Genomic DNA, 19964 nt, shown 5'->3' with positions numbered 1-19964 from the left:
AAAATACGTTTCATTTATGTTAGCGTTTTATTTTATATTTTAAAATTGAATTAGTATTCGTGGTCAATCATTGGGGCGCTGTAGTCAAGAACAAATATTAAAACACAAATACATCTATCATTTGTATGATTTCAGTCTCTAAACTTCATAAGCCATTTTGTGCATTGTTCAACTTAACTGTGTAAAGTACTGCTTATCATTTCATTTTGAAATGTCAAAACTTGGTTGATTGATATTATTGAATATTCACGTCTTTGACGTGAACATGCGATTACCGTAAAACGACTGCTGTCAAGCATTGTCACCCACATAGCTGGAAGATCACATACAGATTTTGTCTAACAAAGAACTTTCCAATATCTTTTATTAACCTTGGCCTGGTCATCATAGCAGTAAGTATCATCCTCAGAGAAAGTTAAAAATAGTTCAATTTAATGAAAAGTTTAACTACATCTATAAAATCGCTTTTTAAACTGGAATGACGTTTGTCCTGCGTAGTATATAAAATTTCGTAACATAGTGTTTAATTTTTGTCTATTACGAAACTAACGAGCTTTCAATTTCTTGAATTATTTAGATATATCCTTTGACGAATAAGCAGTTAAGATTAACCGTAGTTATTCATATTTTGTAACTAAAATAAAATGTAGCATCATATCATATGGAAATTCTTTGACTAGAAATCGTTGGTAACCTATCACTTTCAGATCATGATTGAGTAGAAAAGAGAATATTTTGTGAAGTTGTGAAATTATATAAAATCATATAATTTATATGGATTAAGGTATATCAATTAATAAAACAAATGATTGTGATATAATGCTGATAAGTTGGATGAATAAGATTGTACAGAATATATAATACATCTACTTTATGTTATTACATTATATCAACAACTATGTTGATTCTGTAGTTAATACTGATTACTGTAGTTAATATAGCAAATTATTGAATTTGTGTTTTTAAAATAAAATTTGTACAAAAAAATACACACATGCACACACATATATATGTATATAATATATTTATAATTTCATACAAAGAAATATATATATACACACACACACACACGTGTGAGTGTATATATATATATATATACAAGATAGTATAAATATCTAATTATAAAATTACATTAACTGTAGAAGTATATTAAAGTATATTAAATTGTTTGCATCTCTGCTACAATAAAATACTAATGTATATTAAATAATTGATATTGTGTAAAGATTTATTGATTAAAAGATTAATAAAGCTTCATTTTCATCAATTATCTATTGTATTAATTTTGTAAAATTAGTGAGTCATCTATAGAATATAAGAATTTTTTATATTAAGACCTATTATACAAATTTTAATTGATAATATTTATCATTTCAGTACACATTGTTTTGGCAATTTAAATTACAATAATGAATAACGAAAATTTACAAAAACATCTATATCACAAGCCTGAAGATATGGAGTCACCATCATCTTTACCTGCTTTCCAAAATTGTATAAATGTATGGATGGAAAAAATGAACAAAGGAATACTATCATGTAGCCATTTTAATGAACATTGGAAAGTCTGGGTTCCAAAGATATATAATCCAGAACCAAATAGCAATTGTTTAGATTGGGTTTTTGATGAGGAAACAGCACAAAAAGTACTTTTTAATACTTTAGAAGAATTTATTTGTAATGGAGATCCAAAGGTCGTACTAAAAGAACTAAGTCAAATGGATAATGTGATATGTGGTAAAGTGTTCAAAATGGGCGAGGCTACATATAGTTGCAGAGAATGTGGTGTGGATTCAACATGTGTCTTGTGTGCAGATTGTTTTAAGCAGTCAGCTCATCGTAATCATAAATATAGAATGGGCACTTCTAGTGGTGGAGGATTTTGTGATTGTGGAGACATAGAAGCTTGGAAAAGAGAACCATTTTGTAACACACATCTAGCTGGAATACAAGCTAAAGAATCTCATGGAAATAAATTACCTGGAGATATAGCAGAAAGAACAGTAATAACTTTTGAGGCAGTATTAAGATATTGTCATACAATGTTATCTTTAGAACATACACTTGGATTACCTCCTGATTTGTGCTTGAATAATACAGAGGATGACGATCCTTTGTCACTAGCTACAGAAAATTATTGTACAGTTCTTTTTAATGATGAGACCCATACATTTGATCAAGTAATTAATACACTTATGCGTGTTATGAATTGCTCACAAAGAGATGCATTAGAGTTTGTAACAAATGTTGATAGAGATGGCAGAGCTGTTGTAAGATGTGCTGATTTTCAACAATGTAAAGAATTGCAGAATGATATTGAAAAATTTCGAGCATTAAAAGTACTTGTAGTTCATTCTCATGTAATTGCTCATCAGATATTTGCCATGAAACTTTTACATTGGTTGCAACAATTTATAAATCCCCGTGAAGGTTTCAGGGTACTTTTCAGTAATGTTGCACTCAATACAAAATTGCCAGTTATTTCCATTGTAGAAGGTATACTTATGAAAGATTCACAGTTATGGAAATCTGCTAGAACAGCATGGCACAGATTATTAATGTCTGGAATGCTCATGGAATATGAAAGTAAAAGAGCTTTAGCAAATGTTTTTACATATAATTATGGTTCTATTATGAAAGATTATATAAGAGATGATCATGATCATTCATTTTCTATTGTTTCATTCTCTGTGCAATTATTTACTGTTCCAACATTAGCACATCATCTTATTGCACATCATGATGTATTGTTCATTTTATTAAACACATTTATTTCGGAAAGTACACGAAGATGTAATGCAGCAGGAAAATTGGAATTCGAGAGAGATACTCCTAATACTTCATTTAAAAGAGCTATATGTATGCTCCAAGATTTACGATATTTATTAAGCTCTAAACCAACTGTTTGGACTGACGAATTAAGAAAAAGCTTTTTACAAGGACTTTCACTTTTGTTCACATTACTTAGTAGTATGCAATGCATGGATTCTGTAGTAAGACAGGTTGGTCAACATATGGAATATGAACCTGAATGGGAATCTGCTTTTAATTTACATATTAGACTATCTCCAGTTATTAGTCTTGCATTACAATGGTGTGGTTCAGATCAAATAGTTTTAATAAAAGCTTTTCGGTTAGTTTTAAGAAAATTATATGAACAGCCAGGACATGAGATTGGTCCACCTCAAGTGAGAGAATTAGCAGATCATAGTGCAACATGTCTTCAATATGATGTATCATCTGAACCAGTATCTATACATCTTCCACTTTCCAGATTTTTAGCAGGTCTTTTTCCATATCTTGAAATGCATGATTTACATTTCCAGTGTGCAGAATTTATCAATCATACAAAGCCAACATTAGAACAGATCATAGAACCGGTATTAGCAACTCAAGTAATGATCGCACAAGTACATAGTGGTATGTGGAAAAGGAATGGATATTCTTTGTTAAATCAGTTATATTTTTATCACAATGTTAAATGCCGTTCGGAAATGTTAGACAAAGATATTATTTTGCTTCAAGCTGGAGCATCTTTAATAGAAAGTAACGAATTTTTAATCCATGTTTTAAATAAATTTAATCTTCTACAATGGGCAAGTTCGGATTTTGATGTGAATGCTATCAAATATCTTGAAGATGAGAGTATCAGACAGACTTTAGTTGAAGAGTTTCTAGGATTACTTATAACAATAATAGGAGAAAGATATGTACTTGGAGTTGGACAAGTTACTCCTGATGATATCCTGAAAAAAGAAATTATTCAACAATTGTGTATCAAATCTCTTTCTCATTCAGAGCTTAGTAAAACATTATCAGATGATACATATTTGGAAACTGAAATGGAAAGAGTAATACAAGATATTGCAAATTTTAAAAAGCCTTCACAAGTATCAGGAGGGAAAGGAGTATATGAATTAAAACCTCATTTATATTCGGAATATAATGTATTCTTTTATCATTATACAAAAGAGGAAGTAAGTAACTCTGAAGAAACACAACGAAAACGAAGAAAAGCTCTAGGTGAATTAGAATGTTGTCCACCTCCTAAACTTCCTAAATTAACAGAAGTATTTAGTTTGGTAACTAATTTATTGCAATGTGATGTCATGTTACATATTATGCAAATTGTACTGGAAAGAGCACTTAATTGTAGACCTCGTAGATTTTCAGAATCACAAGTACATAAAATTTTACATCTTATTGGATATGCTCTTCAAGAACAAGAATCTGGTTATTATCCTTTTTTTGCTTTTACAACAAGGGCTGCAAAATGGAAAATTTATAAGTTGTTAGAAGATTTATCTAGTAGTCCACGTGTAGAAGCACATAAAGATTTATTAACGTGGACTGTAACAAAATACAGAGAAGTTGCTGGTAATACTCCGATGGAAGTTAGTACACCTGCTGCACCACGTACAGAGAATATTGCAACTGAAAATGTTGAAACTGATAAGGAGTGGAGGACAAAAATGGCAGCAGAAAAACGTGCAAGAATCATGGCACAAATGGCTGCTATGCAAAAACATTTTATGAAAAAGAATGCTGAATTATTTGAAGAACCTGCTTTAGATATGAATAAATCTAATGACCAAGATTCTAGTATGAATTCAAAAAAATGTCCACAAAAAATGCCTGTTGCTGTTGGTATTGGACAAACATCCAGGATATCTGGTGAAGAAACTTATAAAACTTGTATTTTGTGCCAGGAAGATCAAATTGTAACAGCAGCTGGCCCAGCAATGGTGTTAGCTGCATTTGTTCAACAATCCACAGTTCTTTGTCAATACAGGGCTAATACTGATGAACCTGATCCATTATATCTTTCAGCAAAGCTTGGTGCATCACCACACACTGGAACTTGTGGTCATGTAATGCACGTTCATTGTTGGCAAGAATATTTTAGCAATGTTCTTGCAAAAGAGAATAGAAGACCATTCCGTTTACGACAACCGGCAAGTTTTGATGTAGAAAAACATGAATATCTTTGTCCACTTTGTGAATGTCTCAGTAATACTGTTTTACCTCTTTTACCACCTCTAAAAACGTTGCAACCAACTTCTCAGAATCAACCTGAACTCGATTTTGGTACATGGTTGGAGGCTTTAAGAATTACAATGCAAGTTAGATGTGGATTAAGTGGAAACTTGCATGAAGCAAAATCTATTAAAGATGAACACGATCCAACATGTCGGTATTGCATAATGCCACATCCATGTCATATACAAGCTATTCGTGATGAACTTGGAAATGTAGCAAATATATTTGAGTCAAATTATAGTCAACTTGGTCCATCCATTTCAGAAAATTTAATATCTACAATTCAACTTTTTGCACAAGCAACATACACAAAAGAATTTGGCACTGAACCCGATGAAGATGATGATAGGGTGCCGCTATTGGCATGGAAATCAACAGCATATAGTATTCATGCTATAGAATTTCTTTTACGTGATATGGATAAACCTTTATTAGGTGCTTTGTCATCCAGACAAAGAGATAGTTTAGAAGGACTTGCAAGGATTTCAGCTGTTTTAGGATCTAAATGTCAACCACGTTCTCATAAAGTGACATGGACAGATAGAGATATTATTCAAAATAATGCACTCTCTCTTTTAACATTATTGTTAAAAAATCCACATGAAGGGCCAAGTATTCTAGATTGGGATCCATTTGGATTGCTTATTCCCTTAATTAATTCATTTCCTAGTCTCTTTTGTACAAATTTTAAGACTGTACCATCAATCATTACAGGCGGAATATTTGAATTTTATGCCTTGCAACTTATATTTATAGCTCTAATAGTAAAAATACTATTAACATCAGATTTTAATGAAGAAATGGATGTAGATAATCCGGAGACAACAGAAGATACATTTTCAGAATCTATCTTAACATTGGTTCAAGTTTTAAACATTAATGTTGGCACACAAACTGCTGCTAATATATGGAGACGAATCACAAAAGCTTCTTTGCCTTTTCTTAGATGTTGTGCTCTCTATTTTCATTATATATCTGATGTTCCAGCACTGGAAGAACTAACTAAAATAGATGGAGCGACATACGAAAATATCTGTGCATATTTGGGATTACCAACAATATGTGATGAATTAGTAAAGCCAAATTTAGATATAATTATAAAATTAATAGATATTTGGAAAAGTCATCCCACTGTTCAAATGCATCTATCTGGTGCTAGTACAATCACAATAATAAAGGAACCTTTGAAAGTTAATAAATTAGTGGAGCTTCCAGAAGATTATAGTGAATTGATAAATATGATATCGTCGTTTACGTGTCCAAATAGCGTCCGGGAAGATTCCAAAACTCCGACGCTGTGCCTAATATGTGGTGAAATGTTATGTTCTCAAAGTTATTGTTGCCAATTTGAACTGAATGATGCGCTGGTTGGTGCGTGCACATATCACGCAAATAAATGTGGATCTGGAGTAGGATTATTCTTACGAATACGAGAATGTGAAATTCTTTTTTTAAGAATCTCGAATCGAGGATCTTTTGCTTGTCCACCTTATCTAGACGAATATGGAGAAACAGATCAAGGCTTACGAAGAGGAAATCCATTACGATTATGTCATGACAAATACAGGCAATTGAATCAAATATGGTTAGGGCATGGGCTATATGAATCCATATCAAGGGCTATTGAGTCTTCAACTAGTCCTATGTCAACAAGATGGCATCATCTATAACCATTCTAGGATTTTTGTGCTCTAGCCTGAACATTTAGTTATAGATATTAAATCTATATTTAGCAGAAACAATCATAGTAATAAATACTATGATTGTTAATCATCTGTTTGATCATCGAAAAAAACTGATGAAATTATTTATTTTGACGATACAGTGTGGATGGCTTTGTATATTTAAAATGATTGGATGTTATTCTCGTTGCGATGTCCTTTTAGATTATTTCAGAGTTTACGGAATTTTCTATTATAATTGTATAAATTAAATATAAATTTCTTTATAATTATTGAGAAATGTATGAACATTGTTGCTTGTAGAAATTAGTTTGTAATATCATTTGAATAATTGTCACATTGTTTACAAAATTCTAGGATCATGTGAATAATTGAAATTGTACAAATGGAAAATGTTTCTGTCTTAGCTATTTTAAGATACTACTAATGATAAACGTCACTTTTCGTATAATTTCACACGTTTCATAAGTGCATCTAAACTATCTTACGTCATAAATTGTTACAAGTGTAAAAGAGTTGAATATATAAAAATTTGAAGATTGTAAGCATTAATAATTTTGCAATAATGAAATATTTATTTTAGTTTTGAAGTTTTCAAATCAGTAATGCAACACATAAATGTTGAAAATTCATAAAATATTAAAATTATTTCCGAAAATTCAAATAAATAATGTGACATAATATTTGTTTTCTCATTGCTAGTCTTTTAGTTCAATACATTTGATATAATAAAATATATAATTTAGTAATATCTCATTGCATAACATTATATCGATTAATTTTTTGTTTCCAATATTGCAATGCATTAACTTATATATTGTACAGTTATTTAATATTGATTTATTTATGTATAGGCTTACAATAGATACAATTACTTAGATTCTGGATCAATTTACAAGTCTAAAATCTTTAATTAATAATGCAGTAAATATAATAATTTTAATTTTTACTTATACACGATAAATTTTAATAAATAGTAACATTGATTATTTATATATAAATAACAATTTTACTGTTAAATTTATGAAGTGCAATATGTATTTATTACTTGTTTCATTTAATTAAAAACATGCAGTAAATATTGTTAATAGCAAAAAAATGTTTTACTTTTATATTTTGAAATTTTCGTGTAACAAATTATTTATGTATTTATGATAGATTATTATATATTTGATTATAAACATTTCCAATTAATTAAAGAAAATTCACAAAAGAAGTGGAAAAAAAATGTTCAACTTTGTCAATTATCTATAACTTACTGATAAAAATATATTTTTAAAAATATCTAGTTTATTTAAATTTTAATGATAATGGGAATGTGAAAACATATTTTAAGAATACTATAACATTTTTAGTAATCATATGATAACTTTTTGAAAAATTTTACATGAAGATAAATAATTATTTATAATCTATATTTTTAATTACAACTTGAAGTTACTGACTGCTGTGGAAGTATTATTGGAGAAGGGTAAGAATACTAAAAATTTAATATTAAATATTTATTATGAAGTATATACGTCTAGAGTTATGAAATTTTCTATACTAAATCATAGATTTCTTTTTGCTTATAATTCTGTTATAAATTATTTTTTTCACTACAATAGATATAAATAAAAATACAATCATGATTAATAATCTACAATACTTTATGATTTTCACAATTCTTATACTGATTATAAACGTGTAATAAACTTTAATGTCTCCATTTAAAATCAGCACGTGCTTTTATGGACAATGTATCTTTTTATATAGTTTCAAATAATAAAATAATAAATAATATCACATATTTCTAAAAGGAAGGGGAAATGAAATTAGTGATGAACAGTTAATTTTAGAACATTGTTAATGTCGCAACATAATGATACATATATATAATGTGTAATACAGAGTCGAAGATGAAAAGTCTAACGAGATAGCTGGATGGAAGGGAGTAATCCCCTCTCTCACTCATTGATATGCTGGCCTTGTTTGTTGTGTAACACTTTCGGTTAATAGGTACCTTTATATTTAAAAATGTATGGGATCTATCGGAAACAACCAACCGTATTTCTCCCGAAAGATTTTTCATTTCAGCACACAAGTACATATATGATAAAAAGATCTTGTAAGATTTGTACAATGTGTGATAACGATTTTATTTTCTTTTTTAAGAGAAAAGAAGAACGATGATTTTTGTTAACGAAGAAAATAAGATTTCCAGAAAATTCTCTAGATTTCTCAATATTTCGACGTTGACATACGTGATAAAATGCGCAGTCGCAAAAGAAAGTAGAGGGTACTATTCGGCTGACAAAAGGATGGGTTACAGTGTTGCGTAGTAGGAAGGAAGATTGTTTCACTGGTAGCAGGATTTGTGTTTTTAATCTTATGAGAGGAATTGGTACGATGATGAGTGACATCGGTTCACGTGTCTACGTGCGCTGTGTGAGCACGTCAATAGAAAATGTCAGGACTAAGTGTACGAGCGGTGATAATGAATTGTGATCCTAGTAGTTGTCCTCGTTTGACAAAAGAATCTTTGTCGGGTGTTCGTCTCTTTCCTGGTCGTTTACGTTGGTACTCGGTAACACCGGTCTCTCAATACGGTCAACCGTGGAATGGCAGCAGCCTTAAAAAAGAATCATTCACGCAGAAGGTTGGCCGCGCTAACATTTCTTTCGAATATCTCCCTCGATGGCAGCCACCGCGATACAAAGTTAGCTGTTCTATCGCGGAATGGTGCTGCTCATGCACGTACCTTGAGCGATAGTCAGGCTCATCAGGTTGATGTTCGTCAAGCCAATTTGACCGTTTCTACTGAAGAGGTTCTTGATGACTGTACAGAAGAGCATTTAATATCCTCATCTGCAAAGCAAACAAGCTCTCCACAATTAGTGCCAAAGAGTGGTGAACATAATTCATTTAGTTCAAATTCTGACGGGTTATTGACTCCTGCAAAGGCAGCAGTGGCTGTATTCCTAGAACAAGAAAGAAATTATCCGCAGCTTTCTACTGGATTTCATAGTTCATTCAGAGAACGGTAAAACAGTTGTTTAAATTTCCTTATATGTACATGTGTACTTTGTTCCACTTTGGTGAATTATTATTAAATTAGAAATTTCATATGTATTTATCGGAATTGAATTATCAATTGTTTAGATCATAAGGATTTGTTTCAGTTGTTTTGATGTTTTTTATGAGATAAAAAGTGAAACAAGTACAATTTCAAGTTGTTTACACACATGTTATATAAATCTTACTATCACTTTACATGTGTATAAATAATCGAGTTGTTGATTTTATTATATACTCTTATAGAATAAAATAAATCGTTTTATACAAGTACAATAATAAATTGATGTGGTTATTCATTCCTAGCAAAATTATAATTATTATAAATTTTGTTATCTATAATTATATTGTTTATATAGTTTATGTAGTTAAGAAAAGAAGAAATTAAATAACAAATTGTATTAGAACTTGTAATAATGTGTAATTTTTTTATAAAAATAATGTTCTTTTGTTACATAATTATTTCACTAAATTATTGAAGATAATATCTTGTAATGTGTTTTATATTAGTAATATATGTTAATACAAGTATTAATTGTTCTATATTAATATTTATTGTATAAAACAAATAAGAAATATATATTTATTATAGACAAAAAAATAATAAATAAAATAAGTATATTTTTAGGTCAGTATTTGTTTCATTTTCTAAAATAATAATGAATAATCTTTATATTTTGGAATGATGTAATTCCAATAAGCCAAAATTATCCATTTAAAATTATTATAACTTTGTAATCAACATTTATCTACAATATATTAAACTACATTTAGAATCAATCTATATTTTAATTTTCATATATTATTAAAAATAGAAAGTATAAAGAATTTATGTTTGTTTCTCAGTACTAATACAACTGGCAGTGAATATTCTTTACCTGAAAGACGAGTTGGTTCTTTACAATATAAAAAACGTATAACTCATCAAACATCAACTCTTTCGGAAGATATAAAGCATCAATACAATAGTTCCAATGAGAGTATTGGTTCTTTACGCTCTAAACCACAATCCTCAAAATCAAAATCAAAAGTATCAAATAATGTGCAGTCTGGTTCTGCAAATAGTGGTATAATACCAGAAGTTACAAGAGAATTGCGTTTAATGCAAAAACCTGTAAATGGCTATAAATTTGGAGATGATAGATTGGTTTTGGTTTCTAATAAACGTGTGCCATTTCTAGTATTTTCTGCTCTTCCATATAATAAAGGACAAAGATCTAGTTGGTAAGATAAACATAATACAAATTAAATGGCATTGTATTTAAAATACACAATAGATACTGTAATTCTTTTTTTTTATAGGTCTGAACTGCGTAAAGATACAGGCCGAAGAAAAAATATTTCCTCACAGAGACCATTGTCAGCAATTAATGATAATATTGATCCCTTTGGTTTATTGGGAATAGAACGTGCTAAAGACGGCCAGGTATTTAATTAAATAATACACTGGTAATTCTCTCAGTAATTAATTCTAAGGTATCAGTAATACTGTGTCAATTATATGATTTATTATCAGAAACTAACATTGGGAATATATTATTTACGATATAATTAGTAATGCTACCTTTGTTAATTAACGAGAAGTTCACTTTGTATGTATGAATTTATTAATAATTAATTTTATAAATTTTTAGGAAATATCTTATGGACAGTTACTTGTTCCATCTAGACAGTTTCAAAGAGATAAAAAATTACATTTTAGCGATAATGATGCAATAGAACTTATTCCTAACAAACATCCTGTAGTTTCAAGGTATTTGCTTTATGTAATAAAACTTAATATATTTTTATTTTAGTCTAATATTTTATTGCAATTTCGTAAGTACAAGTTGTAAGATTATTTTGTCCAGAAAAGTTTTTATATTATATAATATTTTTATATATTCCCTGTTTCATATATTTTAATTCATCTTTCATATTTCACTTATATACTCACAGAATATGCACTGCATTATTTTTTTTTGTCTTGTAACGAAATCTTTTAACCATATTTTGCAGGACAAAAACTATTACATGGAATGTGGATCACTCCAAATGGTAAAACATAAAATCATATTGCATTAAAAAAGAGAAATAAATTAGAATTGTGTATATTAGCAAATGTGGATTATAATTTATATTATTAATTATTTTAGAGTAGATTTTTATTAGTACATATTTTTTTATTATATATATATATTTTTATATATATATATTTTTTTTCAACATTACATAGCACTACAATACATATTTTTGTGGTTAAATGGAAAATAAAAAATATTCTTATTATATATATTGAAAATAAATTTATATTTGAATATAATGTAATTGAGTTTATATTGCTACTATTAATAAAAAGTAATTGGTTGAGTACATATTATACCTTTATTAAAATATAAACTTTTATTTTGATTATTTTGATTATATTAATGAGTTGATAAGATAGTTTTACATATGTCATCTTGAACTATATCATGATTTACATTTTCATTATACATATACATATACACATATATTATAATTAGTTTTTATTCGTTATTTTTAGATTTAGTATCTTATATTATATGCAAAATATTTGAAAGTTATAGCAAATTACACGTATTTTACTATTTTTCCATGCTGTACTTTATAATTTTTTCCAGGTGTCTATCGTATGATACGGCTACACATCGTGCTCAACATTTAACACCCGAATCTCCACCACTATCTTTTAATACTGATTCTAAAGGTATATTTTTATAATGTATAAATTATTTTAAATAATAAACAAAATAATAATGTATATAAAATTCACTTTAATTGTAGCTTATGATTGGGATGAGCAATCATTACAATACAATCCTAATTTATTAGATGATCCAGAACTCATAGCTGGGAAGCATAGGACGCTGCTTACATTTACATCGTATATGGTATATATAGTTTTATTACAATATAACGCATGTTGATATGTTTTTTAATAACTACTTATCTATCCTATGTAGGCATCAGTTATTGATTATGTAAGACCATCTGACTTAAAAAAAGAATTAAATGACAAATTTAAGGAAAAATTTCCCCATATACAACTTACTTTGAGCAAATTAAGAAGGTCAGTACTTAAAAATATAATGTTAAAAAATTTATAAATATATAATATTTTTATTCATAATTTAATTATCAACAATGATATGCATATAGTTTAAAACGAGAAATGAGAAAAATAGCAAAGATGGAATATGGTATTGATCTCCTGACAGTAGCAATGGCTTATGTATACTTTGAAAAACTTATTCTTCGGAATGTTGTTACGAAACAAACGCGGAAATTATGTGCCGGTGCATGCTTGCTTCTTGCAGCAAAATTGAATGATGTCAAGGGTGATGTTCTTAAATCATTAATAGAGGTATTTATTTCATATGTAAATATTTTATATCAATATATTATATTATTAATCAATGTAGAATAATTTTGGATTAAACTTTAACTTTACGCAATTTACAGAGAATTGAAAGTGTATTTCGTCTAAACCGCAAGGATTTAATTACATCTGAATTTGCTGTTTTGGTAGCTTTAGAATTTGGTTTACATCTTCCAACATGGGAGATATTTCCACATTATCAGAGATTAATATACGAATCTTGACCTTCTTTTATGACATTTTTCTTACGCAGACCCAGAACATTTTCATCATAACATTGCTGAACAAGTATGAAAAGTACAATGCATATAAACTTTTAAGCAAAAGAGGAAAAAATTTAAAAATAAGGATACATTATGGTTATTTACAAATTTGTTGACCTGCAATATCATAAAAAAACAATATATTGGTAAAAGTTATAAACAATTTGATAGGTAAGAATAATTATACAAAAGGATATTACAAAGTATTTCATTTTTTTCTTATTATGACTATTTACAGTAAAAGGGGGCTTTAACACATTCGAGACGGAGCCGAACATGTATGTTTTATGTTCTATAAATTATATATTTTTTTTAATGTGCATTTTTTATATTAATAAATATTTATATTAATAAATATTAATATATTAATAAAAATTAAGTGTATTATCAGACTCGATACACATCCGACTAAAGTGTCCGACACCGGCTAAACGAATAAGGAAGTGTCAGTCCGCGGGGACTGATACCGTCTCGAACGTGTTAATAATATAAAGTTCTTGTATGATAAAATTGTTTAATACTTCGTAAATTTGTAAACACACATATTTATATAATTAGGGTAATTGTACATAATAGTAGGAATTCCTGAATTGGATGTTATTAAGTATAAGGAGTTGTAAGAATTACAAATACCAGTGTTTAAAATATTGTAAATACTTAAACACGTTCTTATCTTTCAGATACTTATTCACATACTCATTCAATTTCTAATTTGTTTAAAATTATAATTAAAACAATAATTGGTTTAGTATAGTTAATAGTTCCTCTTTAGTGGTATGATAACTTATATAAAAAGATGATGTTAATTTTACAGAGTGATAGATAATTTAATAAACTTGTAAAGAGGAAACGACAAATGCTTTACAGTCAATAGGAATTTTTCAAATTTTAGAGAAGTCAGTTATAGAGATTTAATCATACAAATGTAAGTATTTTTTCCAATTTTTATAATGTATAAGTAAAATTGTTTTTTAAAGTTTTTAAAGTTTATTATAAACATTAAAAGATTTTCATATTTCAAAAATATGAATTCGAATTTTATTATTTTTCTAAAAAGTTTATTTAAAAACACATATGTACGGTTAAAGATTTTATTTTAAATATTACAAAAATTAATTTTTATTTTAAATTGCTTTTGACATCTTTTCAATATATGATAAATATTTGTTTATAGAATCGTTATTTGCTGTAAAAAATAATAAAAATTAATATTATTAAATAGTAAAAAAATGTATAGATGAAACTACCAATGAAGTAATTATTTTTTAATGTGAAAATATTTACTAAATTAAGTCATTTTTTCTTATTAAATGTCATATTTCTATAATTGTTTTTAGAATACATTTGTGATTTCTTTAAATCATAAGTTCTAAAGAAGATTTTATTTTTTGATATTTTTTGGCTACTAATAGAATGAGTAGCAGAAAATTTAATTGAATATTTATTATAGATTCGATATAAGTCGAATCTTTTCTGAACAGAGGAAGTGGAATTTTTTTCATTTTTTTTTTTTTTAATCTAGTCAAGTCAATTTGGTTCATTTTTGTGAATTAAGATTGGCACAGAATATGATATAATGTTAAATAATAATAAATTGTTACTTGCATATGTGTGCCTAACACTTTGTTAAAATAGAAAAGTTACAGTCATTTTTCTAATTCAGTTATATTTTACAACCTTTTCATAGCACTTGAAATACGTAAGATTGTATATATAATTTAGATTCGTATGAATTATAATTTCGAGACATTAATGAGACATACTCGAGACTACACTAATAAATGAAAGATATTCAATACACGTAATATATTCAAACATAAAATGATTGAAATAATTAATAATGTTGTTACTTAATTGAATAAATTACGAAAGTTGTATTGTAAATACAACATATGATGTATATTAATATTATCAAATATTCTTTGAAATCCAAAGTAAGCTATCTATAATCGTACTTATGCTTGAATTACGCTGAAAAATAAGGCAAATTTTCAAAGAAATATCTTATTATAAAATTAATTTTATATAGATTTTTTCAATTTTAGTTTTCTTTTGTATTAATTCTAACGCTAAAATGTTTCAATTTTTCAAATATTCTTCCCAGATCGAAGTTTTATGCAACTTTAATATAGCATTTTACTCATAACTTTAAATTTTGAAATATTTGTTAGTAACAAATAATATTAAAAAGATCCGTTTAAAATATGCAGGAGTCATCGGTAGTATTTATAACGTTTCATTCTTATGTTGATGTTATATCTTCATACTAACTAACACGTATTTATTTTATTACTGTGTATAAAAGTTTCTGTTTTAATATTTCTTTAATTTTATCCATTGATTAATCTATATTGAGTAATAAATATTTGTTTATTGTTATAAATAATTAATACAATAATTATTATAATATAAAAGTATAGCGAGAAAGAAGAAAGCCTTAAAGCTTTTTATTTTTTCATATTAATAATATTTAAGATAGATTTTGATTATATAATCTGAAAAGATGTTATTAAGCGTATACGCTTAAATTAAAAGAAAATTGTTCTTCAAATTCTTTTTGTGAATATTTTTTTGAATCTTCATATGCAATTGAATCCTAATGTGATTCAAATCAATGATGCATACATTAAATCTTCATTAAGTAAATTTATTGTATCCATCCTATATTAATCACGTGACTTCATTTTTTTTTTTTGTAAATTTGTAAAAACAAAAAAATTGCAAAAAATTTCATATAAATATTGCTTTCTATTCAAATATTCGCAGTATAGGATTTAGTCATTGTAAGGACTCGTCACTGGCAAAAATTAAAAGTTAAAAATTCAATCTTCAAAATTGAAATTTAATTTTTTTAACATTAATTTTAAAAATTTGATAACTGATTTATATCAGTATTTTTTATAACTGATTGACTATTCTTGCTTGTAATATATTCAAGAAATTATTGTGATTTTCGTTACGAATCAATATGTTTAGATTCAGTAATTCGATATTAGGTGTATATCACACATATGTACAAGGATTTCAGAATCAAAGTTATATATTTTCTTTTTTTAAATTTATTTTTTTTGAATTTCATCGAAAATAGTTCCAAGTTTGTGCCATAATACTTATTTACTTTACGTAATTTTACTTAAATAGAGGAACAATGACGGATATTCGTTTTTGTTCAATGCGCTTTCATCTCCGACTGAAAAAAAATGTTCGAGACGTATTGTACATAGTTCTTACCTTTAGACTAAGTAATCTAGTTGTATAATGTCACATAAAATACCATATTCAGGGTAATTCAATTGAGATCACAAAAAATTCTCTAATTGTTTGTTATTCGATATTTTCGAGCCGGTTCTCACAAGATTAGTCGAAATGACCATAGTTTACTATAATTGTAAACTTCTGTATCAACACGTCAAATATTGTATCTATCATACATACTTTGTGTGCGTGTGTGCGTGTGTGTGTATGTGTGTTCGTATGAATATACATGTGCATATGAACTTGTACATAGAGTGACAGCATTAAGACTGAAAACTTAAAGAAGTCAGTTTTCAGTTCTCCTCTTCGATTTTTTCTTAATCAGTGTGAGGAACTCCCATGGTATAATATTATCAGATAGAATATAGAAGGAAAATGTAGATGATGGACTTTGATATGATATACATTTGTGGATGGCGATTTGATAGTTGATGAATTAGGGTTTGACGAATGGATCAACGATTTTAAAAGTAAAAATTTGCTCACCAGAGATTTCTATACCTATGTACCTACTTGCATAAAGTAGTCTTGGACATTATGTGATATCGTTTTTATTTGTGTAATATTAAAAGAGTTATTCATATTAACATTCAACCCTATTACGGTTGCAAATGACCATTTTCAATGTGCTTCATCAATGTGCTTTGTAAGATCGTGAATATGTGCTGTGATTATTTAAAAAAAGATTGATCAAATCTCAGTCGCTCGTAAATTTAAAATGGTCATTTCATTTCGATTTCATACCATAATGAACGTTGCTCCTTGCAAACTCTTTCAGTAGTAATGTTTGATAAGCGTGATGATCTGAAACTTTTTAATAAAAACATTTTCTTTCTATAGAAGCATAAGTAAGATAAAAACGAACGTATAAAAAATAGTTTAAATCATACGACTATTGCAAGTTACGCTTATCAAATTTTGGATAAATGTTCTTGTCGATTCACTGAAAGAGTTAACAGAAATAATATACGAGTTGTATGCACTCATGTACGATAGCCAGTCAATTGCAAGATAACTATCACGTTATAGTATCATAGGATGTTCTAAACAGCGATCGATAGTTTGTGTACGATTCTTTTAAGATAAAATGAATAAAGAATGTATAAATACAAATAAAATCTAAAGAAAAACATTTAAAAGCTGTGTTAAAAATTTTACACAGTAATTTGAATTTTTATTGGTATTGTAAACCCCCTTTTTTTTGGCTTCTTTTAAAAATGCTTTTTACTTTTACAGGTGTAGATATATTTTTATCCGACACTGAACATGATTCAATATATTTTTGTTTAACAAGTTATTTCAACGTAACATGAAATCTAACGCTAATTAAATGTGCGAATCGCAGCCGACTTACGCAAAAAGAACGCGCGAAGATGTAAGTGGGAAGAGCATAAATGCAAACGTTCAAAGCGTGCCGATGCCCACGCGCGAAAATCCATCCGGAAATATCACTTTATATCCTTCACGTGATGGTGCAGAAATTAACTTTCCTCGCGTTCATACTGACGCATCAACTGCGAAAAGTTTTTCGTGATTTCGTACGTAATTGCGAATAAAACTATGTTTAAACTGGAGGATTTTCATTTGCTGCTTTTACAGAATTCAGTTTCAAACGAGTTTAGAAAATACCTACCGAGGTTTCGTATTTACATGATATTTTATATTATAAAATTAATTGAATACGATGTTTCGTACTTAATTAATTACTAAAAATGTTACAAAAAATTAATTTAATTTTCAACTTATTAATGAAAAAATATTATTGGTTATAGGTGAAGAGAAGCACAGATGTTTCGTTACATCAAAAAACAGAATGTACGTTTCACAATGTGTTTATTCTCAACTGTCCTGAAATAACAATAGCTTCTAATTGTTTTTATTAGCAATGATAGCTTATCTGACAGTTTATTTGATGTGGAGATTTTTGCGAAACATATGTTACAAGGATCGACATTGTACGCTTTGCTTTACTTTTAGAGATAAAATTTGACGGTATATTTGAGGAATTTTATGTTTAAAAATTTCTTCAAACGATATATGTTCGAAGTATGTTCTACGACATTCGTGAATGATTTCGCTGAAGGATTTGGTCGTAACAAATAAACAAATGAATAGTTTGTTGAATGATCGAACAAGACTTCCGTTCGGGTTCACAAACATTCGCGGTAGAGTGGCCACTTCAACGAAATCCCTCGTTTTCGTCCTTTAACGCTATAACATAGGAAGTCTACTTATCCTTGCTTTTGTTTATCTCTTCTTCCAAAGACTTCTTCTGCAGTAGATCTTACATGAAAAATACTTCAGCATGATGTTACAAAGCTTGAAAAATCTAGTTATTTGGAGAAACAAGCTCAATCACTTCAATGTTAAGAGATAGAAGCAAATTCGTTCGCAGTTATTTCTTCCATGTTGATACAGTAAAATAATTAGATACATAAGCAGCTTATATGCTTGTGAATCAAAAAATTTAAATTCGATTTAAATTCAGTTCAATTTAAATTTAAATTTTGAAAAATAACGCAAATTTCATACTAATGTTTGTCTAATCGAACATCTAATGGAACATGCTTCGTAAGAAAGAATATCATTTACGTTTCGTATTGAAAGCGTACACCACAGTGGAACGATTTCTTCGTCACTAGCGTGTATGTATCCATATGTAGAGATGCATGATAAGGGGATACTATTTAAGGGGTAAATATTTGAATAAATTATAAAAGAGATATACGCAGCGTAATATCGGTGGAACGTAAATTATAATTTTACTCGTTCGCTTGTAATTTAAGCCATCTCGGAAAGTAACCACTGTCTTATTATGGGGCGCATAACTGTCGTGTGCGACGGACAGGAAGTGAGCCGTAAAACCTATTTGTCGGCTTCTTACTCACTCTCCCCCTTAACCGTATCTCTTTCCTTTGTCAAAAGCTTCTAGCACTTAGATCCTTATCCAGATTACACAGGTCATTGTAAATTTATACAAAAAGATTTTAAAAAGTCAATAGTTAAATTCTGATTAATTCAGTTATTAAGGTGTGTATCCTTGAATTTATATTGAAAACGAAAACAATGTATTGAGCTTTGACGTTATGTAAGTACATTTTTAATGTACTGTACTGTGATTGATCATTGTTTTCATTCACCAAAGTGTTTTCAATTCTTTTTCCTTGGGATAAAAACGATTGACACTTAATTGGGTTGATTAAGGGGTACTTAGGATTAAAAGAAAAACGAAGAACGGAGCGTCAATAGTCTACCTAATAGTCTACCTAATCGTTGAAAAGAAAACGGTCG

At 28.2% G+C, this 19964-nt stretch overlaps 2 protein-coding genes across 3 annotated transcripts; both read left to right on the top strand.

The window, feature by feature from the left end:
- Nucleotides 1-123: 123 nt before the first annotated feature.
- On the top strand, nt 124-7235 carry LOC122534104 (E3 ubiquitin-protein ligase UBR2). Its single transcript, XM_043664421.1, has 2 exons — nt 124-392; nt 1378-7235. Exon 2 carries the CDS (start codon nt 1410-1412, stop codon nt 6708-6710), a length of 5301 nt encoding a protein of 1766 aa, XP_043520356.1. The 5' UTR covers nt 124-392; nt 1378-1409; the 3' UTR covers nt 6711-7235.
- A 1476-nt stretch (nt 7236-8711) lies between these two features.
- LOC122534105 (CDK5 and ABL1 enzyme substrate 2) lies at nt 8712-17832 on the top strand. 2 transcript variants are annotated; one of them, XM_043664423.1, is made up of 12 exons: nt 8712-9744; nt 10623-11000; nt 11079-11202; nt 11411-11529; nt 11775-11813; nt 12398-12483; nt 12561-12667; nt 12740-12846; nt 12936-13140; nt 13239-13589; nt 14233-14343; nt 14756-17832. In XM_043664423.1, the coding sequence occupies exons 1-10, from the start codon at nt 9323-9325 to the stop codon at nt 13377-13379; spliced, it is 1728 nt and encodes a 575-aa protein (XP_043520358.1). In that variant the 5' UTR covers nt 8712-9322; the 3' UTR covers nt 13380-13589; nt 14233-14343; nt 14756-17832. The 2 variants fall into 2 exon arrangements, with proteins under 2 accessions (XP_043520358.1, XP_043520359.1); XM_043664424.1 differs by lacking the exon at nt 11775-11813 and having other exon boundaries at nt 8717-9744.
- The last annotated feature ends 2132 nt before the right edge of the window (nt 17833-19964 follow it).

This window comes from Frieseomelitta varia, unplaced genomic scaffold (genome assembly GCF_011392965.1).
Source record: "Frieseomelitta varia isolate USP_RPSP 00005682 unplaced genomic scaffold, Fvar_1.2 scaffold_576, whole genome shotgun sequence".
Taxonomy (NCBI): Eukaryota; Metazoa; Arthropoda; class Insecta; order Hymenoptera; family Apidae; genus Frieseomelitta; species Frieseomelitta varia.
This window is presented reverse-complemented; position numbering and strand designations above follow the sequence as displayed.